The sequence below is a fragment of the Dipteris shenzhenensis genome, chromosome 1 (assembly GCF_047967505.1).
Source record: "Dipteris shenzhenensis isolate YYH24624 ecotype China chromosome 1, Dip_SZ_1.0, whole genome shotgun sequence".
NCBI lineage: Eukaryota > Viridiplantae > Streptophyta > Polypodiopsida > Gleicheniales > Dipteridaceae > Dipteris > Dipteris shenzhenensis.
This window is the reverse complement of record NC_141596.1, coordinates 73,734,448-73,759,586: the sequence shown is the minus strand read 5'-3', so window position 1 is coordinate 73,759,586 and position 25,139 is coordinate 73,734,448. Positions and strand designations below refer to the sequence as shown.

The 25,139-nt window shown below is 41.6% G+C and overlaps 1 protein-coding gene across 2 annotated transcripts; it reads left to right on the top strand.

The window, feature by feature from the left end:
• Positions 1–19,194: 19,194 nt before the first annotated feature.
• Positions 19,195–23,875, top strand: LOC147906359 (transcription factor MYBS3-like). 2 transcript variants are annotated; one of them, XR_015541424.1, is made up of 4 exons: positions 19,195–19,679; positions 19,816–20,024; positions 20,150–21,556; positions 23,286–23,875. XR_015541424.1 is itself a non-coding variant. In XM_087378239.1 (3 exons), exons 1-3 carry the CDS (start codon positions 19,415–19,417, stop codon positions 20,771–20,773), a joined length of 1,098 nt encoding a protein of 365 aa, XP_087234365.1. In that variant the 5' UTR covers positions 19,195–19,414; the 3' UTR covers positions 20,774–21,723. The 2 variants fall into 2 exon arrangements, 1 of the variants encoding a protein (XP_087234365.1); XM_087378239.1 differs by lacking the exon at positions 23,286–23,875 and having other exon boundaries at positions 20,150–21,723.
• Positions 23,876–25,139: the final 1,264 nt, after the last annotated feature.

The following is a 25,139-nucleotide window of genomic DNA, read 5'->3' as shown; positions in this document are numbered from 1 at the left end:
TGCCTCTCCTGAGAGACAACAGAGGTGTTAGAAGAAAGGCCCTCTGATAAGCTTTCTACCTCCTTGCTCGGGTTGTTGGCCTCGGAGGCTACAGAGCGCACTACAGAGCCGCAAGGAGAGTTCTGCCACTCGAAGAAATTGTGACCGCTCTCAACAAACGAGCCCCTCAACAGCCCGTAAGGCAAGGCAGCCTCTATGCGACGATCTCTGAGCTCCCTCGCCATTAGCTCCATACGATCAACAACTCAGCTCCGGCAGCGATAATCGGCCTTCGCGACTCTTGGGTTCTTCGAATTTTCGCATTTGGATCCACTCCAGCTGCCCTTGTCGATTGCATAGCACGGTGGCAGCCTTTCTTCAGCTTGACGTCACGAGAACGGAGCTTGGGAGCGACAGGAGGACATGGCTACAAGCTTATCCCATAGTTGAGCTTCTCCAACTCTGCTGCGCCATCACTCCCTATAGTCTACGCTCTCTAGCAGCCAAAGCCATGCCTCTCCAAAACAGCAGCCCGTTCACAATAGAAGCGCGAGAGCAATTTTAGCTCCTGGCTCTCCATAGCTTCAGACCTGCAGACAGCCTTCTCCTTCAATGCTCAGCCGACGGAATCAACTCATCGACGCTCCTCTGCAATGACCCGACCGGCTCTCAAACGAGCTGCTACAACCCCGAACTCTACAGAGCTTAAGGCTCCCACCACCTCCGTCTAACTCCAACGACTGTTGAAGGCCTTCTCCTGCAAGGCACACCCGCATCTCTGTCACGAAGCATTTCCGTCGACGTCGTCTGCAGATCTCAAAGTTTTCATTTCTTTGCTAAAGTTCTCTACAAATGCCACGTGGCAGATAAGGTAGTCAAAAATTAACTATGGTTAGGTTCAGCTACTTGGGTTAGTTGAACTATGGTAAAGTGAATGTAACCTTGGGTTTATCTAGTTGGGTCACAAGAATGCCACATCAGCTTGCACAGTCAGCAGTGCCTTCTAAGCACAGAGCCTCTTGTTAAGCACAGTATGGAATTCAGCATGTGAATCCCTGTGACACATCATCAAAGGCCCTCTTCTTCACAAAACCTTCAACAAGCCATAACTTGCAATCCAGGAAGAATCTGCACACGCTCCAAAAAGGAAAAGTGATCGTCTTTTCAAGCTCTACGCGCCTGTCAGATCAGAATCATTGTATGCAATTAGACACTACCAATATTGAAAGAAATCAATTGGTAAGACCTTTGCAACAATTGGAAAAGCAAAGCATGAATGCAAACATCGATGTAAAAAGCAAGCCGAAAGCACAAGTGCATGAGATGACCATAGCAGAAAGCATGGCATCCACACATAAAGCATCAAGGCATATGGTAGAACAAAGCATCATGCAAGTAGCTACACCAAGCAAAGAAGCAAACGAGTCGTAATCAAGCCATGAGCCAAAAGATGACATAAATGAAATGTATTGAGAAGCAAAAACCTTGCCAACCTTGCCTATGTTTTGTAATCAAACCTGACCACCTGAGAGTAGCTATGAAAGCACCTAGGGGAGGTATTGACATGTAAAAGCCACACCTGACCACCTTGCAGTAGCCAAAGGATTATGGCACCAAGGGGAGGTGTTGAGAGTTGTGGTGCCATGAGCACATGTAGAGCAAAGGTATGAGCAAAGGGAAAGCTGCCACATGGCATGGAGGAGATATCCCACATGTGAGCAAGCAAATGGATGTAAGTACCCCCACCTATAAAAGGGAGGTTCATTTGAAGGAATATCAATCAAGCACTTTGCACTATCTCAAGATTCTCTTTATGAGTCCAAGCTAATCTATCTTGGAACCTAATTGACTTGAGATACATGTCATGAGCACTCTCTTCATCATGTCTCCTCATAGGTTTCATCCACCTTAGAGCGTTCCATAGATCCTGAGGAACACATGTTTTGTCATGTAGGTGAGTGGAGCTCCTTCAATATCATCCAGTATTTTTTTGAGCAAAATTATTTGATCTTTTCGCAAGCTTTCTTGGTAGAGAATATCCTATCACAAATTGTCTTGATTGATAAGTCTAATATGGATAATGTTTGTCTTGTAATTGCATACATACATACATACATACATACATACATACATACATATATATATATATATATAATTTCTTTTGTAGTCCTTACTTGATCTACAGCATGAAAATAAAATTTGCAAAACATAAGAAATACCATAGATTGAGAGTATGATGAATACACATGCTCTTTTGTATATACCTTTTTGGGGCTATGATACCCAATATGCTCAATGTCCATGTAGAGACAATTTGATTGGAATTACCCACCATGAACATGGTTATATTACTACACGAATGCACAAAGCATCGGTAGTGGTGGTAGACATGATGACAATGTAGAGAGAAACACTTTTAGATCTCTTTCATGAAAATGAAAGCCACATCCACAATAGCTTGTACAAGTAATCATGTCCCATAAACCAATTGAGGGTGTAGAGGCAGTGGATAAGTAGAACAAAGCTGATGAAGGTGACACTTAGTAGCCCAAGTCTTCAGAGATGTAGGAAAAGCCACATGAGCTAGCTCCACTTGGTATGATTTCTCTTTGTCTGTCAAGTTAGCCTTGAAGTAAAAGCAATTAGCACAAGCAATTAATGCTATTACATGAAGAGTATTGTGCTATGAAGCACCCAAAAAAAACAAAAGCACATGATGTGCTTGACATCCCAACAAACATTCATGAGACTAGTGTAAAATGGTGAAAAGCATACGATTTGCTCGATATGACAACAAGCCTTCATGAGACTAGTGTAAAATGTTGAAAAGCACATGGCAAGAAACTATAGTACTAGAAAGCAAAAACTATTTTTCTATAAATCACACACGTGAAGCACTTCCTTACATAGGTAGATGCAAAGCAAGATTTATTATGCTAGCAACAAGCATAATACTTGAAGCATATGTGTGATTTGAAGTGGTGTGTTGTGCTATGAAGTGCCAACATATTACAAGAACATGTCATAGTCATGTGCTCATGCAATAAGCACATGTGGTGCCATAAATTTTAAAAACCATAAATCATAGATACCTAAAGCATGTGGACTAGGTTGATTATCTAGACAAATGCTGAAATAATTTTGTCTTTGCTTGCAAAAAGTATTATTTGCAAACTCTTAGCAAAGATGTATGCTAGTTGTTCTTATACATCATAGGATTTGATTTCAAAAAATCAAAGCTTTGTAAGCCTTTTGGGCTCATTTGCAACCCAAGTCTTCCTTTTTTTTGTGCAACTTGGAAGTTTCATGAAAATCCTAAGAGATCTAGATTCATGGGAGCGGCTTGTAAGAATTCTCTAACTAATGTCTTAAAGTGGTTCAGTTGTTGCTTCAAGGCCATAATACCAAATATCCATGAACTTTGGAGAAACTTTTTAAGAAAGGCTGATATTTCTTTAGATTTAAGTTGGATTTTGAATGACTTGGTAGGTGTTATACTAGTCATAAAGTTTTAAACTCCTCTCTAACTGTAGAAGACCAATCTTTGCTTGAAACACTTTGATTTTACTACACTTTATATAAAGCTAGATTTGGAAGATCTAAAGTCACAAATTGGAAAGCATGTTTCATAAGTCTTTAGTTATAAATATGAAAAACATAGAGCTAAAAAATCAACCTTGTGTTTTGATTTTTGTTGGATCTAAAAAGCAAGGATTCTTCCTTTGTACTCATCCTTGTGCTCATGCTACTCCTCCCTCCCCCCTCCTTTGCTTCCTCCTTCCCCCATCTGCCTCTCCTCTCCTTCATCTGCATCTTCTCTCCCTCGTGTCCTTGTCTTCACCCACCTCCCTTTTTTGCTCCTTGGCGCACTGCATCAGCCTCATTTTGACCCCCCTCCTCTTTGGAGCATTCTTGCCCCCGTAGCCTAGTGTGGGGCTGTGGCAGTTTCCACATCATTGAACAAGGTTGAGAGGGAATTAGCCCCCCCTTAGGTATTGGTGGTGCAGCTAGGACTAGCCGCCTAGTCTGCAGCCCAAGTGGCCTACCCTCAAGCTTCCCCTAGGTGTGTGTGTGATCCTATGCTATTGCACATATGCCCATAGGGTTGCTTTCAAGGGGCAAATCTCTCCAACAAGGCGATTTCAAGCATAAGGACTCTCTCCACAAGTCTTGACCTTGAGAGGGCCTCAAGTTTAGCTTTCCTTCAGTTCACCGAGTCCTAGTGTTCCAAGAGCTTTCTTTTTGGAGCTATCCTTTGGTTTTCTCACCCTTGTGAGTAGGTATCCTCTCCTTTGGGCTAGTTGTTTGTCTTTGGGAATCCTTTTGGTAGTGATTCAGAGGGCCCTTCCCTCATTATCTCTGTTGAGAATCTCCCCTTTTTCTGGCCTCTTTTGCCATTCTTTGAGGAACCTTCGAGAGACCTTGTCCTCTCTTGGGCCTCGCTCCTTTTTCTATCTTCTCCCTTCTTGCAGCACAACCATTGTGTTTATTCTTCTAGAGATTGAATCTTGGTGGTGACCGTTGGTTTGGCTAGAGGGGTTCTCATGCAAGCATGGTTGACTCCCCAAGCCATTAAAGTTCTTCTTTCTCCAAAAGACAAACACCAGGTGCAGAAAGCAATTCAGTCTCTTTAGGATAGAGTAGTAGTAGGTAGGATAGTTGGCCACATGCCAACCAAGAGCTAGGTATGAGATTGGATCTAGGCAAGCTTGTCATTGGATCGATACCACATTTAGGAGGTCATTATCCTCATTGCTCCTCTGAATCACCTCGGTTGTCCAAGATGCCAAGCCACCCTTCGGAGCTTAGGTGGTTATCCTTCTCCACCTAAGCTCCGCAGGCACCACTCGATTATGGGGCAAAACCCTCTTCTATTAGGCCCGCATCTTGTCTACCTCATTCCTTGGTATCATGGGTTCACTGCAGATGACATGGATTTGACACCTCACATGCCTTGGCTTCTGGTGACTCTTTGTTTTCTGGGGCTCCCCAAGGAGTATAGACCCATCCTTCACTCCATTGGTGGGGCCTTCGACATAGTGGTGGAGTTGACACCTTAGACGGTAGCGTCAGGGATTTTGGATGATGGCATTCCCAAACTTAGATTGATAATGGAGTACCCGTAGACTCTTCCACTAGAGATCTTCTTAGAGGCCTTGGATGGTGGTGAATTTAGACAGTGTATTGAGATTTTGGTCTTGCTAGGCTAATGCCTTTGGTATAAGAAGATGGGACACCTGGCTAGGGATTATAGGAGGGGTCAAGGTAGAGATCCCTCTCAGTCACACCCAGGGCAGAGGGCTGCTTGCCTAGAGAGTGGGAAGCAGGGGGTAGGCCAACAAATGGAGTCCCAAACATTATGGGTAGAGCCTTATGGAGGGGCTTGGACCAAGGGGCATCACAAAAATCCAAGCAAGAATGCCATGAAGGATCAAAAAGGCGTGCCAACCAATGTGAGCAGATGAGAGCAGAGTAGGAGACACCTTCCTAATCTCAGAGGAAGTAGGCAAAGGGTGCCTCAGCGAACCGTCCCTGTATGCTTGAGGATGAGGCCTTCCTCGATGTTTTGATAGATCCATTAGGTGTAGGAGGATAGAGCACTTCAGCCTCAATGGTGGTTGATCTAGTGGCTCCTCCCCCTCCCTCTTCTTCTCCATTTATTCCCCCTTTCTTCCCCTCCAGCTGCTATCACCCCTACCACTCGCCCCCCCATTGTCACCTCACTTGCGACAAGGTCGAAGGCCTCTTCTTTGTCCTCCAATCCTCCCTTTGCTTCTGACCTGAAGACTTCGGGCAAGGGAGTGGTGGAGGCCCTCCCTGCCCCCTCTCGTCCTTAGGCAGCAGCCTCCTCGCAGCCTCCTCAATGTAGCCTGAGTCTTCCTCCATCCTTCAAGACACTGCTTCTTCTTAAAAGGCTTCTTCTCTTAGCTTCTAGGTCTAAAGCCTCGGCCTAGTAGGCAACCCTTGCTGAGGGAGTTTTTTGGCTTGGATCGTACAATGGAACTATCTACAGATACTTGATAAATACCCCCTTGTCCTGGAGATTACCATCATGATTTTTGTAGCCCCACAAAGGGGGAACAATTGGAGTGGTTGGCTCCTACACTTGCCCCTTTTGGGCTTTCAACTTCTCCTCCATTTGAAAGGAGAATTAGACTCCCTCCTTGTTTCATTGTATGATGAAGGACCAGATGTATTGCATGATAGAGGAGTGGATGGGCCCTCAAGAAGTCAAGATTTGGCTCAACCATGGTGATTCTGCTACTTTTTAGCTAGGTTTCTCTAATGAGAGATCTGGCATAGGTTTTGTGATGGGCGTTATTTTCCTAGGACTAGAGATTTATAACTCATAGGTCATGCATTGGTCTCTCCACTAGTACGCAACCAAGTTGGGGGTTAAGGTTTCTTTCATGATGTAGTGGGCCCTCAAGATTAGCGTGGAACCTATTATGCCATTGGTATGGAGATGCACAGATGTGGACTACTACCCTTCCAAACCCCACTTGAATTCCCAGAGGTCAGATATGGTTGTGTAGGCTTCCACTCATAAGAGAGATGATAAGAGCGAGGTGTTTTTTTTGGCCTCTTCTCCATGAGATGGACTCTAGTGAGTTGGAATGTACATGGGCTCCATGACCATGCACATCAATAGCTGTAGTACTTGATACTTCAATAGGAGTTGCAGAAGGCAACAGTGGTTAGATGTTTGTTGGATTTTCTTTTGATATAGGACTGTATGTTTTCAATTCTAGATATTAGCACGAGGCATCAAATTTCGCTAAGGAAGAGGACTTGAGGTGTGGTCCCCAGTAGTAAGCAAGATTGCCCAAGGGGGTCTGCATCTTAGTCTTGCAAGCAAGGGCAGCTGATCATAGGCAGGGAGTTTTGAATGGGGTCCATAGGGGACTCCAAGATAAGCATCTTGAATGTCTATGCCTCAAGTTGTAGACAGCAAATGACTCTTCTTTTGGAGGTGACTGATGGAGAGACTCCCAGATGTTGACTTCCAGCTTTTGGGGGCAACTTTAATGATCTAGAGTTCAAGGAGGACAAGCAAGGTGGAGCCTCCTTTAGAATGATGCTAGCGGTACAGAGGAGCAATTAGGAGTAGTTCATTTTCATGATCTGGGATACAGAAGGGATCCATGGAGGGAGGTGGAGCTTTCTAGGATATCCCATACAACCCTAGTTTCTCTTTCAGTTAGCCTTAGTATGATGGACTCCTAGAGAGGCTTGATAAGCTTAATGTGGGAGACTGAGCTTTGGCACCACAATCTCAGACTCCTCCTCGACTATTTTATAGCTTGAGCAACCCTTGTGTGGGCTTCCCTAGAAGGGATTGCCATCCTTGATTCCCTATTACAAGAGCAGTTTCTGGATTCTCCCATTTAAGCTTGAGACGGAATTCGTCACTTGCTTCTAAGGCAAGGCTACAATAGACAATCTTGCCACTGGAAAGGAGGTTGGAGTACACCACAAGCCACTTCTTCTCCTTGCTTCTTGAGATCCTTTATGACAAAATGATCATTAAAAAATTCAACTGACATGTGCTGGTCTGTTATACAGCCAACACTCAAGAGATTCCTTGCAAGTTTGGGTATCCACAACACATCTTTAAGTGTGCCTTGATCACCATTAGAAAGCTGTATTTGAACATCTCCATGTCCTTTAATCACTTGGGTGCTGTCATCACCTAAAACCACTTTACTTGGACTGTTTTCTTCCACATAATTGACAAACCAATCATTATGGCAAGTCATATGAGCTGTAGCATCGGAATCAACGTACCATTCACTCTTGAATTGTGACTGAGTTGAATTAGCCATTAACAAGAATTCTTCTCTGCTTTGTCCTTCATAATTGTGAGCATCTCTCTCCACATAATTGCTGTTTTGACTTCTTTGGTAGTTGGAGTAACCTCTCCCCCTACCTCTCATGTTTTGTGCATGTCGCTTAATTCTACATTCTGCTTCAATGTGACCATCCTTTCCACAATAAAAACAAGGTCCTTTACCTCTTGAGTTGGAGCTAAATACTCCTCTTGAGCCACCTCTAAAATTGCCTCTTGCACTTCCTCCATAGTTGCCTCTTCCACAAGCATTGAATGGTCTTCTATCATTCCCGAAGTTACTTGATTCACCCATTTCTTCTTGGCTAGACTGATTTTGCCTCTCTTGATTCTTCCAATTGCTTCCTCCTCCAGGGCCTCTCCATTGCTTATTTCTTACATTCAGGGCTTCATCTTTGCCTTTGACACTCCTTGTGCCGCTTCCTTGCCTTCTCAGCTCTTCTTGAAGTAGAAGAGCACTTAGTTCTTCATAAGTTGGAGTAGTGTCTCTTACCATCAAAGAGGTAGTTAATTGTTGCCATGGAGAGTTAGTTTCATGTGATGTAAGCCCATTAATTGCAATGCTTACCATATCAACATCACTTACCATTTCTTCAACGGAAAGTAGTTGATCACATATGTCCTTCAAACGTGTCAAGTAGCTTGTGATTGGCTCTCTTGACTCCCATTTGAATGAGTGCAATTTCTATTTTAGGAAGAGCAACCTTGTTGTATTCACTGACTCAAACAAGCTTGACAAATAGTCCATGCTTCATCCAGCCATTGTGGTCCACTTATTTGTGGAATAATGTTGTCTTTTACATTCATATTGATGTAAACAAGAGCCCTTTGTGCTCTCTTATCAAATTGCTCCCTTGCTTTCAATTCAACTTCATACCTTTCATCTTCAGTGTCTCTTTGTTGACTTGTTGCCTTTTCAGCATACACGGGCTTCCTTACTTCAGGTCTCCCCTCTTTGCCTAAAGTTATGTCCCACAAATCCTTCATTTTGAGGATGTTCATCAATTTGAACTTCCATATAGGATAGTTCTTTCCATCAAGCTTCCCACTCTCAGGTAGGAAAAGCATATCTGACGTTGTTTCTGCCATTTCAACCTTAGGACAGCAAACAATTAAAGAAAGGTATTCTCCACACAATTAGAGATTATATGGCCACCAACCACACAAAATTTTGGGACACAATTACTGCTCACAATGAACCATCAATCTTGCTCATATTTTAAATGACAAGTACATTACCATTGGCTGCAATTTTCCTTCACATTCAACTCTTCACTTTGCTAGTCACGTTTCTTTGCCTTCTCCTTCAATTGTGCCCTCTTCATGGGCTCATGAACAAGCTGGAAATTTTCCTTCCCTCAAGTCCCTTGACATTCATTTGTCCTTGGATGTTGGATAGCATCAATATGCTTCCCATTGGACACACATACAGGTCCACAAACAAATTCGACACTTCACGCATGAAATGCCACACAATTGCTTCAACAAACAGCAGCAAATATCCATCTTCCATATCTCACACATGGCTAGGACTGTTTTCTCTTGACTTGGGCATCGTTTGCCTCAACTTTTGCCATCATTTCGGGACTCATCCACACGGCCATCATTCAAGCTTGCTTTGCACAACCTTGGGGCTATGTTTTCTTCACTTTTTGCACAAAAACCAGGTGTGAAAACCTAATTTCGTAATTACATTGGAAAGGGAAGCCCATTTCTTCGATTTTGAGTCAATTTTGAAGACTTTTTCATGTCTGATTTTTCTGCAGAAACCCTAATTCCGGGACTGCAAACCCTAATTTCGAGATTTGTACCTCGAAAATTTCTCCGTTGGCCACCAAACTTCACGGAGAGGATGCTAAGGAGGTCTCCTACAAGGCTGAATAGGGGCGTTTTGAAAACGCCTAGATTTGAGAGTCTTTTTCCCAAAAAATCAGGATTTTCTTCATTTTGGGATGCTTCATTGCTTGCTAAAACTGGGCGCCTTGATTTTCTTCACTTTGGGGACTCCGATTTGCATATTTCGCTTCAAAAATGGTGCATCTTCATTGCTGGCCTAAATCTCCTTCCATTTGACTCATCATTTGATGGATTTGGCTTTATTCTTCACGATGAAAGTGTCTCTTTTAGGGCTGTTTCACTTCAGATCTGATTTCTCCACATTTGCTCCATGAACTCTCACTCAAATTGGCTGAAAGTTACATCAATGCGTGTGTCTCCTTCTCTCGATCACGACTGCTCTGATACCATGAAAAGATATGCACAATGCAGTGTGCAAATGTCCACAAGATCACGTGAGGGAGAGAGGGAGAGAGATTGAGCGAGACGTAGAAGGTGAAGCGTAACTGAATTCCATGCTCCAAATTTTCTATTACATGTATGTTTTGCACCTTAGACATTTATGACCTTAGTCTTAGACTCATTTAATCCACACCACTCTTGTACCTTATAAATTGGTACTCACATTGTTCCACACATTTATTAATGTCCTTGCACATTGTGCACATTAGATTGACTTCATTAATTCTAACAGTTTTGACATTACTTGCTCAGCATATCTAATCTAATGCCTCGACTTTTACATTATGGTCTTGTAGTTTTTATACATGGTATATATATATAATATGTAGTTTAGTTTTAAGACCCCATGTACTTTAGATTGTCTTATAGATATTTAGATAGCAATGTGCATATAATTTTATATAGATATTTAGATAGCAATGCGCATATAATTTTATTGGTCCTCTTATATATATATATATATATATATATATATATTCATTTCCATAGTAATTCTTTCAATTATTAGGCAACAAGAATGGTTCTCCCCTCATGCCCTCATGGTCTCAAATTTGTATTAATTTGAAAACATATATGTACCTCTATATTTACATATGCTAATTTATATGTTAATTTTTATTTGAGAAATTGTTGCATGTGCAATGGTCATTGCTTTCTTGTGCAATCTAATTTTCCTATCTATTTAATTGGTCAAGCTATTTTCCTTCCTAATTTTTCTATTCTCTATTTCTTGGACTCTATTAGCCCCTTGAAACCAAATGGATGTTCTTCATTTAAATGTTCTTTAGCCTATAAAACACTTGGTGTAGTAAAATGTTCTTTAGACTCTGGATAGGGTCTTAATTAATATATTTTCATGGATTTATCGTACAATTAGTGCATTCCATCTATGTGACCTTTCTTATACATTAATTTCATCTCTTTCTCATGTTAATATTGGGAATTCTTAGTAAAATAGTCTTTAATTTGGATGTAAGCTTTATACATTTAAAATTTTAAGTTAATTGACTCTGGATAGGGTCTTAATTAATATATTTTCATGGATTTATCGTACAATTAGTGCATTCCATCTATGTGACCTTTCTTAGTACATTAATTTCATCTCTTTCTCGTGTTAATATTGGGAATTCTCAGTAAAATAGTCTTTAATTTGGATGTAAGCTTTATACATTTAAAATTTTAAGTTAATTGCAAGCCTTTTTCTAACATTTGATTGCTTGGTGATATTATTTGAAATAATCATTGTTGGGATTACCACCCAAGGATATGCCTCGACACATATGCTGACCTACTCTCTTACACACGTCTTATGTCATACACAGTTTACTGGCAACTCTTGAATCAAGAAGGTTGTTTGGTTCTTTGGTAAAACTATAAGCCGGGGTAAACAAGTATTACCTATCTACCTAATTGAAACTAAGGTGTTCTAACACTTAGTTTCTCTTGGATGGTGGTAGGTAAGTTGACCCTGACCTTGGCTCTCGGACTTCTTGAAGGATTCAGCACTTTGATCTCATATCTACTCTTTGGTTATGTTGGACAATTATTTGTGTCTACAAATGATGGGTTGTCACTATGACACTTGTCTTCCCAACTAAAGTTTAAGATGGTTCTTTCTTGTCGCATGGTGGCAGGTATGCAAACTCTCCTCTTCAATAAAGGTGATGCATAAATAAAAAATAAAAAAATAAAAATAAAGGTGATGCTTTCTACGACTTGTCAAAGCTCAAACTTTTGTGCAATTATGTATTCACAATCTGCAAATTTTTGGAAAATGCTTACCTCTTGATGACCTTTTTTGGATAAACATTAGTAGGCAATGACCTACATGTTGAAACTTCCACTAAATATAGTAGTTTTCTCTTTTGAATCCATTGTCCACATTGTTTTCATTTCACTATGGAGAGGGGTTTTGTAAAGTCTTCCACACACACACACACACACACACACACACACACACACACACACACACACACACACACACACGTGCGTGCAGGTGCACTCTTACATATGCACACATGCATGCACACTAATGCATGTAGGCATGCAGATGCATGCATTCACATGCAACAATGGACCTACGTATGCATGCACATATCAATGCACGCATGCAAATAGTTAAACTTTATTTTCCCCTGGTAGGCCTTTTCAAAGAAATCTTGTTATGGGATGCTTATGCTTCCTTGAGATTTTTTGTGAAGACCCTTTATTAGGATACCTTCGTACCTTGGTACCTAGCAATACAATTGAATCACGTTTGAATCTACTTCGAGATGGCTATTAGATTTTTATATCCATGAAGCATTTGATACATAGCAAAAGGAGCAATGGACGATGGAGAGGTTTCATTATGCTATGCAATTTGGCTCACTTTTTGGGCTAATAGATGAAATTCTTCGAATCCTACCATAAGTTTTGTGCAATTCACACTCTGTTCCATATAAAAGAAGGCATACCCCTATCTTCCTCACAACCTATGGTCCCCGGTCTTTTCCTTCCCCCCACCCAACATGACACATACAACAAGTTCTATTTGCAATCCTAAAACGGATTACCAGTAGGAGTAGAAAGTGATTGTGGATGACCAAAGGCGGGAGCCTAATCTATTATGTCTGTGCTCACTAGTTCTTGATCTAACTAGGTCAGTCTTCATGTTGTTTTGCTTCTTCCACCCTTATGGACTGATACTCCACCAAGGAGTAACTTCAGTTCTAAATTTCTACTCACTCCAATGTACAACTAAGAAGAATATTTCTTCTTTCTTGTTGCAGGGTAATTCGATGCCACTACCTTCATTATGTATGAAAATATTCGCAATGGGGTGATTTTTGTCTTCTAGTAAATGGAATTCCCTTTTCATTCCCATGCCTCATCAAATCACTCCTTTAGTGACTATAATGGTCTGTGGTGGTTTAGTAAGGAAATGGGGGTATGTAGCTTGGTCCCTTATGCCTTACCTTCTGATAAGATCTCTCCTCTATGCTCTACTTATTCATCCATCTTTGTATTATAATCCTTGCTTTAAATAGTGCACTATGCGAGTTGGTGATACTATTTGACACGTGGTAACTCATACCAATTCACCCATAAAATAGTGAAAAGTAGCGCTATGTGGGAGTAATGCCTAAAGGTTAATGCTTTGGAAACACTGCATCATGCTTAGCTAGGACCATTACTGACGCAGATATGTCATTAATCGATTCTATCTTTATATAATTGGGAAAAGTTATGACTTATAACATCGGTATAATGGAAGTCTATTCTGAGTAAGTAATCATTTGCACATCTTTATGGTGATGAGGTCTTGGATGTGAAACTCTTGAGAGCTTTTTTATTTGGTCAATGACACATAGACACAGACACCACACACACACATTTTTTATATATATAGTGAAATCCATGTAACTTTATATTACAAAAAGACTATCTCGAAAGGTGAGATCAGCCAATACAAAATCAAAAAATCTCAGTATAAGACAAGTAGACATCATAGCCTGTCTCTGAACAAAAAGATTGTCTTGAAAGGAGAGATCAGCCAATACAAAATCAAAAAATCTCATTATAAGATAAGTAGACATCATAGTCTATCTGCTGAACAGACAAGCAATCATAGAGTGATTGCATGAGTGACATGCAAAAATAAAAGGACATGGAAGAGGTGGGCTCATGAAAGACTTGCTAATTCTTGTCTTTCCATATGGTCTAGAGTGCCCAATATCTGACACATGCAAAGAACAAGTCAAACTCCAGTCATTGCGAGTGAATCCCAGAGAGCCAAAAAAGCTTTCCAAATGTAGCAAAAGGAAAGCGTGCATGAAGACACTGATGAATCAACATAAAGAAACCTTGAGCAACGGGACAAGTCCAGAAAAGATGAAGTAAAGATGCCTTGGGAGCCAAACATCTGTGGCATAATGCATGAGCAATGTGTCGATAAACTAGGAGTGTGCCAATGGGAATGACACCAAGTAGCACTTGCCATAAAACTGTTAGTTTGTAGGACCAGATTTGATGCAACCTTTTACACCACCATTTGGCATTATGATTAAAAGAATAGAGTCGCTTGGCATGTTGCGAAATCCAAGGAGAAGGTAGCAGAATTCGGTATAAACCAACCCCACTGAAATATCAGCCAAGCATAAAGGCCACAAGGAGAACCCTGGCAATGCAAAGACTAATCAGTAAGCCGATTTGTGAGCTCCAATCTGGGGAATCGGTAAGAAAGAAGAAAGCATCTAAGAGAGGGAATGCCAAAGAGGCCTATAATGCATTCCCAATCCATACTGTCTGGCTGCCAATGGAAAAGGCAATAAAGTACCATCATCCTAAAGGACATCACCAACAACCAAAGGACATCACATACACACACACACACACACACACACACACACACACACACACGCACGCATGCACACACACGCACTCCTCCCCTTGCGGACCCTTGTGACCCCAAGTGTGCATGATGGGTCCACATGACTTTTATGCTACAACCCCCCACATCGGTATGGGAGAGGAGTATCCTAGCACTTGTTCAACACTTTGATGACCTTGGATATTACTATTGAAAGTTGGAGAAAAAGATGCCTTCACTTGGTTGGATTTTTTTCTGGTCATTTATGTATACTATGAGATTTGATAGATTTGGGGTAGAGATTTATATTGAAGAAAGGGAGTGAAAGTATGGGGTAGAGATTTATATTGAAAAAAGGGAGTGAAGGTATGGCATGGAGGGAAGAGATCACATACTGATACGCTTTAAATATTATGAAAGGAACTTTTTGTACTTGAGAAGTCACAGTTTTATCAGTGTGCTCTATTGAGGAAATGATTGCATGGGAATGTACATCTTTCCCTCCCTCCCAACCTTGGAAAACCCCAAGAGCACTTCCCTTTCAACCTCTATTCTTGAAGCGAACACACTTTCAAAGCTCCGACGACTTACCAAGCTCCAATGACCTACTAAGCACTGGCATGACCTACCAAGCTCTGGCACGAATCTGTGGCTTACAAAGCTTTGGCGAACTGCTGACTTCAGTGACTTGCTGCTGATTATATTGGGCTCAGCACATCAGAAGACCTGGAGCATCACGAAATGATGCCACTTATGAATTGTGGACAATGGAGCCCCATGTCCCATGTGTGGTAGCTATTCTATTTTTGTTTCTTCTTGCCTCTCGACCCGTGTAGCTAGGAGTCCACTTTACAAAACACATTACTCCTCTAAGATCCTAGTAGCGTAGAGCATGGTAGCCAGGCTCATTGTGCTAGCCCATAGTTGGAGATATGTTTCGCTATGGGTAGTTAGATAGATTTTTGACGGTGTTATCGCTCCACAGACAGATAAGTGATGCTACGGGGTTGTCGCCCCACAAAGAGATACTAAGCTTGCTTTACGTGCATCTCAGTCTAAACCTCATGATAGTCTGGGAAAGTTGCCAGGGATTGCATGCTGGCACACTCACTACACAGATTATGTACTTCCAAGATTTACGAATTGCCTTTCATTATATTCAATTACATAGACTATGGGCACTAGTTCATGGACCGAGCTCACGAGATCCCTATATGCCAGTAGATTACGATCAGCCAGCCCAAAATCTGTGGGAACTTCTTTATGCTAGATGAAGGGAGCACGGCTGAGTGTTTAAGAGGTTGAAGGGACCCGCGCCAAGTTTAGCAACTAGCAACTCGAGATGAGTAGCCCTCCGAACGACCCAGGCTTGTGCTTGAGATACAACACTCACTAGCGAATGATGCTGCACTGGCCACTGAGTGAATAACCTTTTACACCACCATTTGGCATTATGATTAAAAGAACAGAGTCGGTTGGCATGTTGCAAAATCCAAGGAGAAGGTAGCAAAATTCTGTATAAACCAGCCCCACTGAAATATCAGCCAAGCATAAAGGCCGCAAAGGAGAACCCTGGCAATGCAAAGACCAATCAGTAAGCCAATTTGTGAGCTCCAATCTGGGAACTGGCACAAAAGAAAAAAGCATCTAAGAGAGGGAATGCCAAAGAGGCCTATAATGCATTCCCAATCCATACTGTCTGGCTGCCAATGGAAAAGGCAATAAAGTACCATCATCCCAAAGGACATCATATTGATACCCTCCCTTTGTTTATTTCTTATCTCCCCCTTTATTTATTCCCCCCTCTCCCTTGATTGAACTATGCTTCTATAAGAATTACTACATTTACTATTGCTAACCTTTTCTAATTGTTGACTCTTCTGATACCTAATTTCTTATTTTACCCTCCCCACCCTCCATGGTCTTAAAGCTCTATATTTTGTCATTTCCCTTGGTAATCTCTTTTATTAATTGACTTTACTTGTAAAGCTTTTTTTTTTCCCTCTCTAACCTCTATAAATTATTGACCCTAACTTTCCTAAATACTACAGTATTTATTCTTTTAGCCTCCTCTCCCTCCATGGTCTTAAAAGTTCATTTTTTAACTTAATTTTAATCATGTCCCTTAGTAAGTTTCAATTTTTTTAAATTTGTAATGATTATTTCTTTAATTTTTTCTCTACCCCTTCTCTTGTTAGAATTTCTCTCCATAAATTTCCATATGCTTTCTTAGAAAATTCATAACCCCCCTTTTTTCCTCTGGCTTACCTCTTTTTTATTAATTCCGTCCATAATGAACACAAATTTATTCCCTTTGTCTTACACCCTTCCCCTAAACTCACGATTACTCCAATCATCTTGACTCTCACCAGTTTACATCAAGCTTGATAAGTCTGTGGTGGTTAAGTTCTTATTTTTATTGTAACGCCGATAACAAGGGAGGAGGACACCTGTCTTCCCAAGTAAGGTTTAAGCTGGTTCTTACCATGTTTTTCTTGTTGGATGGTGGGAGGTGTGTAGACTCCCCTCTTCAATAAAAGTGATGCCTGCTACGACTTATCAAAGCAAAAAAAATTTGTACATGCATTCTGTACACCTTTTGCAAATTGACCATTAAGGTTTCACCTACATGTTGGTAAAATTTTGCTAAATTATAGTATTCTTGTTTGTGTCCAAAATTGTTTTCATTTTACTATAAAATGGGGTTTTGTCGAGTCTTCACACACACATTTTTTTTTTTTGGTGGAATTTTCACACACACACACACACATGCACGCACTTGAAATCGAGTTGTCATTATATGACAAAGACACACACGAGAGAGAGAGAGAGAGACAGAGTCTCTCTCTCTCTTTCTAGACTCTCTCTCTAAAATCACGGAGATCACGGTTGTGGTGACTTATGATGTTCACCACCTTCTCCTTGCTTTTCTCTAACCTCAATGTAATTCCTACTAGCTCCAATAAACCACAATGAGTCCATCTAATTGTTTGATGTAAGCAAATGAACCTATGAACAAATGCTAATGCACGCTTCTTAAACACATGAAACCTTTTTGACCTTGATATTGACTTGAAGAAAGGTATTTGAGTTGCATTATTGCTATTCAATGTTATGAACTTATGAACAGGGAACATTCTACCTTTTTTGGAAAAGGAGAGCACTCATGAATATATATGTGAGATGGCTAAGGTTGATAAATATATTTGTGTTCCATGTTTTAGAGAAATCCTTCAATGGGGCCAAGAGATTAAAAGGTGGCTACCAAAGAGACCTCGAGCACACGCACTCGATGGCGAATGAGCCCTCTATTAGTTGATGTCACCTCCCAACGTTGGATTTAACGTCTAAATACCGACCTCCCATGCCTAGATTCGTAACTTTGGATTTAAGCGACCCAAGTGTGATGATTGTGAAGCACAAGCAACTTGCAAGGCAAGGCATACTGATAATTGGGCGGTTAGGCTAGTAAACTTTTAGCGACCGACCAGAAATGAAATCATTATATGGATAGACATTGGATAATGTAAGTAATTGTACCGAGGGGGACAATAATAAGATCCGGATGAGACTAGATATCTCGAGCTTCGCTCAGCAATGGCCTCACTGGCGTGTGGGCTGCAGCGTTCTGCCGACGTGGATGATGTGGCAAATAAGAGAAACCTTTCAAAGATGACGTGGCGAACAGTCTTTGGACGGAACACGGCGTGCATGGCGGCCAGCGCGACCTGGAGGACAGTGACGCGGCAGTGGCACGTGGTCAATGGAAGGATGGAGGGTGGGTGCCACTACGGTAATGCAAACGTGGACGGCGAGATGTTATCAAAGGGCACGCAACTCGGAAAACGTGCGGCTTCTCCCCAACTCAAGTTAAACCAAAGCCTGGTCCTGTTCACATCTTGTGGATAACTTTGGAATCCCTTTTTACAACACAAAATGAATTTGGAATCCCATTTCACATTCTACATCTACGCCTCCCCATTAACGGCATGACGAAATCCACATTTTTAAGCCTCAAATACATCACATTGCTTACTCGGACATACAAGCGTACATAAGTTTTGTTTTACCTTTTTTTCTTTGGAGTACTTAAGTTTCTTGGACTTTCATACAAGCTTTGATGTCCTAGCAGTTTTTCACTATGATGTCCTAGAGGTTAGTTGTAGATGAAAAGTTTTAATATATGAGGATTTTTTGAAATTGAGAGGCATACATGATAAACATCAAAGCAATATTTTTTAAGGGGTGCATGAGCTTGCATTGGCCAATATGTATCACAATAAGTGTGAGAACATAAAAATATCTCCTTTATTCATTAAAGTTAACCCTTGCACACATGCCAATTTTTGAAGTTATCCCTTGAAGTAAAAGCCCCTTTAAATCCGACTTTGCTTTGCAAAGTGGATGAAATAACTCTCAAGCACTTAGTTCCCCTCTCATAGAGTTCAATTTCAATTTTGCAAGACTCTTAGTGACATTGCTAGCATGCTCTCTCATTGACTCAACAATGACAAAACTTGTTTGATTGCTTTGCTCTCATTTGTTCCAAGATTACCCCCGCATTGCATGATGAAATAGCAAAAGCTAGACATCTTTCGTGGCTTGTGCGAGATGTAGTAACTCTCTTCCTCATTGTATGATTACAAAAGTAATCGAAACTAAAAGTGATTGTAAGTCTGAGTCTGAACCATGGTTAGGTTAACGAGGTCCTGTGAGCTGACCTCCGTTATAGAGAGGCATGGGCATCGCCATAGCCAGCCAGCGCTTGCATGCCTCTTGTTTTGCAAGGTCGGCGCTTCAATTGCTGTAGAATCTTCATCGCCATAGCCCTCAGATCTACGGCTTCCATTTGAGGCCGCCGCTGTGGCGGCAGCAGCAGCAAGAAGCTTCATCCGCACGTTAGGGCACACCCATTCCGGCGTCTTTTTTCGCGAATCATGACCAGGAAGTGCTCCTATTGTGGCCACAATGGGCACAATTCCCGAACTTGCCCCGACCGCGGACTGCGATTGTTTGGAGTCCGGTTGACAGACGAAGGGAGCATGCGCAAGAGCATGAGCATGGGGAACCTCTCCAATTGGGGCGCTCCCTCCAACAGTCCATCCTCCCCCACTGAGCAGGCTGAGTCGGGTGGTACCGCGGACGGCTATGCTTCGGACGGAATGGTGCAGGCACCCAGCAGCTCGCGGGATCGGAAGAAGGGTGAGACAAGTCCTGGGCGCTTGATTTTGCAGTTTTGATCTCGTTTATGCCAGTGATCTCCGCGAGGCGAGCAGCCTCTGCTCTATTATGCTCAAAAAGAAGAGTTTTGTTGTGATCTTGTCATGGACTGCTTCAGGCATCCCTTGGAGCGAAGAAGAGCACCGGATGTTTCTCCTTGGACTACAGAAGTTGGGGAAGGGCGATTGGAAAGGTATCTCTCGAAATTTCGTCACCACCAGAACTCCCACGCAGGTCGCCAGCCATGCCCAGAAGTATTTCATCAGGCAGAGTAATCTGAACAAACGGAAGAGGAGGTCCAGTCTCTTCGATATGATTCCAGAAACTGTAAGTCACAGTTGGTCCTTCTTTACGCCCTTGTATCCTGTTTTTGTGGCCAAATCCTCGTTTTGCTGACCGATCGCCGCAAGGTGTTGCTAAGCGACGACTAAGGATTCATGGCATCATATCAGGAACCCATTGAAAACCCAGGCGAAGACTCAAGTGAGGCAGCACAACCTTCATCTCGACACGAACTTGCTTGGACTGCAGAGTTTCACAAAGCGCGCTATGGGGTTACTTCAGGTCTGTCGACTGGGAGCACGTTTCAAGCTCCGCCACCTTCGCCTAGTCCGTGTGTTTACACGAGTGGAACTGTGGCGAACTCCGGGTCCAGCGACGCGAGTGCAGAAAATGCTGCGGAGACAGGAGAAGAATCCAAACACAGTGGATTAGCATCTCTTCCCATTGATTCGGAAGACTTGCGTGGGTCGTCATTGATGCAGGGTCCTTTTGGACCTATTAACTGCTTACCAGTACCGGCCTGGCCAGTATTTGAACTTCGAGACTCTGATCACTCTTTTGATTGCAAAATCGTCAGGCCCACACCTGTATTCCCAACCACTCCCATCAGGATAGATGTCTGGAATGGAATTTCAGAGTTGAGTCTGGGCGCTCCTCCCCCTACCGTGAGGCCTTCCCCACTTTCCTTAAAATTATCCGAAGAGCCCACACGGCATTCTGCTTTTCACGTGAATCCATCCCTACGCGGCAGGGAGATCGATTCATCTGGAGGAAGTGCCATCAGTGTTGTATAATTACCTTGTGATTCTTTGTGTCCAGTTAGAGATTCATCTTACAGTGCCTGCCATTCTTTTAGTGTTGCCATCCCTTCAGGTTGATCGGTCACTACGATCATGTTAAAATGAACATTACATGGGCATCCGTCTGCCATCTCAAGATAGATTCCAGAAACAATTTGTTATATTTTTTGGAAGGCTGGTGTTCTACTGATTGCAAGAGTTTTTTGGTCATTTGGCAGGACATCAGACTCAGTTTTGCTCAAATAGCGAAGATGCTTTTGACTACGTATGGCTGTGCTTTTTTGTTATGATTTTGTTGACTGTCGAGGAAACGGTTGCCCTTGGAAGTTGAAGGGTCTGTCAAATTTTTTTGCAGATGAACATATGGTGAAGTAGGATTCTTTATTGTAATTTGAAATCCTGTTGATTTGGTGGACCTGTCTTGCCTGGTTGTGATGCCGACGATGAATTGTGGGATGTTGTCAATTCTGTCCTTCATACATGAGGGTTACTCGTGCTAAATTTTTGTGTTTAACTTGCATCACTATCTTTTTTCTATCATTATCTTCATGTGGGAGACTATTAAAAATGTAGAGTCTTCATTTACTTTTCATTGATTGTCGTAATTTTGTGTATGTTTTTGAATGAACTGTGGAAGATGGTCAAATTGTATTTTGAATCTGACAGTGATTGACATTTCAATGTAGACAGATCACATCTTATCGTGGTTCGAGGTGAAGTCTTCAGCTTATGCTTGATCTAGCAAGATCTTTAGAGGACATTCATGTGATATCATAGGTGAAGTTCGAGCCTTGTGTGTCCTTTCTGGTTCTTTTTGTGTGACTAAGTTGCCTGTCTCAATATCGTGTTACTCTACTCAACAATATGATTAGAACTTTCACCCTTTTCGCAGAAGTGGACTGGATGTAAAGCCACTTTTGTTTCTATGCTCCCATTTTTTTCTGCTTAAAGTGGGTAGCAAGCTGTTTGAAAACTTGTGATTGCACATCATCCTATGTTTGCCCTTCTTAGAGCTAACTGGCTTGAACTGTGTTCAGCCTTCACATGCATCTTGTGTAGGGTTTGCTCGTATCAAGTTCCTGCTATAGAATAATCTTTTCCATGTGAATTCGGCGCACAGACATTGTCCCCAATGATGAAGGCATATTTTACGTGGCAGTTTACGGTTTTTCTTATTGATTTTTAGTAGAGCATTTGAAAGTCTTTGGAAGTGAAAGAGATATTGGAGTCTCACTCAGATAAATGAAGAGATAATCTTCAACTGCTATATTTGTGCAAAAGGAGGGCACACGTGTCTCTTGAATGAGGGTAGAAGTTGCAACATCAGCTTAATATAAGCACAAGAGTTCATCAACTAGTATTAACTAGGTATTAACTATCATGAAAGAAAATTTCCAACAAGATCTTTACAATACTTAATGATGTAAGGCATAGAAAATATGTGTGTGTCAACAATGTAGACCAAATGGGATGGAAAAATCTCACTGTTTACCTATCATTATTATGGGTAACTTGAGCAGTTGATGCTCGGGTGCCAATTGAGTGACAGACCTTACTCCAGCCACCCTCAGTTCCCAGCATCCGTGAGAAGGGGGACTCCCCATGCCCCCTTGTATAGCCAAGCATGGGGGTATGAAAATCACCTCATGTGGCATGCTCCCATGACACTTGGCATCTTCTATGCTTTCAAACTCCTATCTAAGGAGAGCACGCATTAACGAGGCGCTTGAAGTGTATTCAAAGTTTCCTATTGGGGTACAAAGAGAGTATGGTCCCACATGGCCAGCAAGCAATGCCAACCCTCCAGGCTGAGGGAGCTATAGTAGAAAAGAGACCCTATATCCTTGAAAATGCTTTAGAGCCTTTGAGATGAGTAATAAAGAAGACTGCGTGCAAATTGTTGCCATGCCAGCAACACATAGCTATATAAACCCTTAAAATTGTTACTTCATAGCCTTTTGAGATGAACAAAGAAGACTGCATGCAGAGTGTCGTCAAGGGAAAAATGGGAGTAATCTACTCAATGAGTAGAGGCTGGAGGGTCATGCAGAAATTTTAGGAGCTATCTAGTTGGAGCTGAGATTCCTCTGGTGGCATAGAACTGTTTTAAGCACATTATGCATTGCTTGTGGGGTTGCAAGTCTACCTAGAGATGTTGGAACTAGTTTCCAAAAGTCAGGAGGGTTGGGCAGACGGCCTTGGAACATTTGAAGTCCCTCTGGGAGAGAGCATTCAAAGCCTAAGACAGTACACGGCATGTATTCAGAAAATAGTTTATAATGAGCTGAGCCTCAAGTCGATGAGCTAATGTTTAAAACAACCTGGACTCTGTTGTGTGGCTGCAGAATCTGGGACTAGTAGCCTTTAGCCACGATGTGGAAGGGTGCTAAAATGTTCTATGGTAGCTTCTGACTTAACGTATAAGCAAAGCATAAGCGAGGGAGCATAGGAAATTTATTTCCTGAAGACCATAACTATTCTGATATGATGCTTGAATGGCTCGCAGGTTTTCAAAATTTTGCTAGCTGAGAGTTAACTGATGTTGAATTGGTGTCAGGCTCATAAGACTTAATGACTCATCAGCTGAGCAATCTGTGTTGGGGTCATTTGGCTGCTATGCAAGGGAACAACGTGGCTCTAGCTTTAGACTCAGCTAAGAAATGGCGCATACCTAAACCCGTGTGTAAGTCTTTGGTTGAATGGAATGAAGGCTCCAAGGGGATTGAAACACGAATGTCGGGAGCAGTACACTTTTTTATTGGAAACACTCGAAAGTGAAAATGTCAGCTACAAAGGGTGCACAGAAAATAAAGGCATGCATTGGAAACACAAAACACAGAAAAGAACTATGCAGGAGTAGAAATCGAGTCTTAAATGAATACTGCAGGGAAACTCTTCCATCATTATTACCATAAAAGTAATGCTTTGAGCTGATTGGCACTTGGTAGGTACTCCAGCATCTTTCGCAAGAATTTGATCACCACATCTATTGCCCTTGCATCAAAGTGCATAATGAACATTTTCTAACCCATCAAATCCTATGGGAGCTTTTGGATATTGTGGTGCACATGCTTGCCATGCATTAGCTCGTGGATAGTCATAATAACCTTGCAAAGTCCATAGTCTTTTAAATCACATTCCTGACCTCCAGGCATCATTATAGAGTGTGCTCTATGTACTCGAAAGACCATGGGTAAGATGTTAAGAGGATCTTCCATCTTCATAAGATATGCTTGGGTCATTGTATGGCTATATTTGTACATGGGATGAATTTACACGTCTTACACCTACAAGAGTAGGAGATCCATGCACCTTCGAGAGAGCTACGCCGAAGCATAGCACATCAGCATGTGGATTGATTGTCTTGTGGAGACTTTTCTTGGGTAGTTAATAATTCCTATCCTTAGGCACTTCCACTTCAAGGAGAATATTGAGATAGGTGTGTAAGTCTTTCTTTCGGCTTGCCCCACTAACTAGAGAGTATCAACTTTTAGATCGTTATTAATGTTGTATGTTGCCTTAGATTGCATACCGTTATGTCTTGGCTTTCACTAAGGAGGAACTCCCATCCTTTGGTCCCTAATTCTCCTTCTCTATTGAGTCGCATCTCTCTCGGTCCTTTCGTACTTTTTGTTTGAGCTAAGTTCTAAATGCCCCAAGATAAAACAAACCTCAAATTTAGTTGACCACCCACGTTCTTTAGAGAGGACATGCAACTCTTCATGTAGTGCACCATGAGGAATCAAACTCACCACCTCCCCCATGTGAGGATATTCTAGAAGGGGATCTCACGTTGTAATAATCACATACTCCCAATCCTTTTGTTGTATCCAAGAAATCTTTTAAAGACTTTTTAGGAACTTGAGGTGAGTTAGCCATAGAGATCATAGAAAACTATGATCAAAAGGATTCTAAAGATGGTCACAACTTTGAAGGTAATCATCACTTTGTGTTCTTAGCCACCTAGAAATGATGGGAAACTAGTTAAAAGGGATTTCGAAGATAATTGTAATTCGATTTATCGAGTCATATAAAAGTATCTTGAGGAAATGGAGATGTGGGATAAAGATTGTGTTACAAAATGCACGACGAAAAAATATCAAGATCTAAAAGGGGTAGCCAATTGGAAACCATCCTTTGTGTCTAAACAAACACAAAGTCAAATAATAAAAATTTGAAGCAAATAATTGCAATTCAATTTATGGATTCATTTAAAAGTATCTTGTGGAAATAAAGATGTGGGATAAAGATTGTGTTACAAAATGACGAAAAAATATCAAGATCTAAAAGCGATAGCCAATTGGAAACCATCCTTTATGTGTGTAACCAAACACAAAGTCAAATAATAAAAATTTAAAGC

Coding starts and splice junctions, on each gene's coding strand:
- LOC147906359 (XM_087378239.1), top strand. CDS start 19,415: ATGACCAGGAAGTGCTCCTATTGTGGCCACAATGGGCACAATTCCCGA. Junction 19,680..19,815: donor CTCGCGGGATCGGAAGAAGG/GTGAGACAAGTC, acceptor GGACTGCTTCAG/GCATCCCTTGGAGCGAAGAA. Junction 20,025..20,149: donor TCGATATGATTCCAGAAACT/GTAAGTCACAGT, acceptor GCATCATATCAG/GAACCCATTGAAAACCCAGG.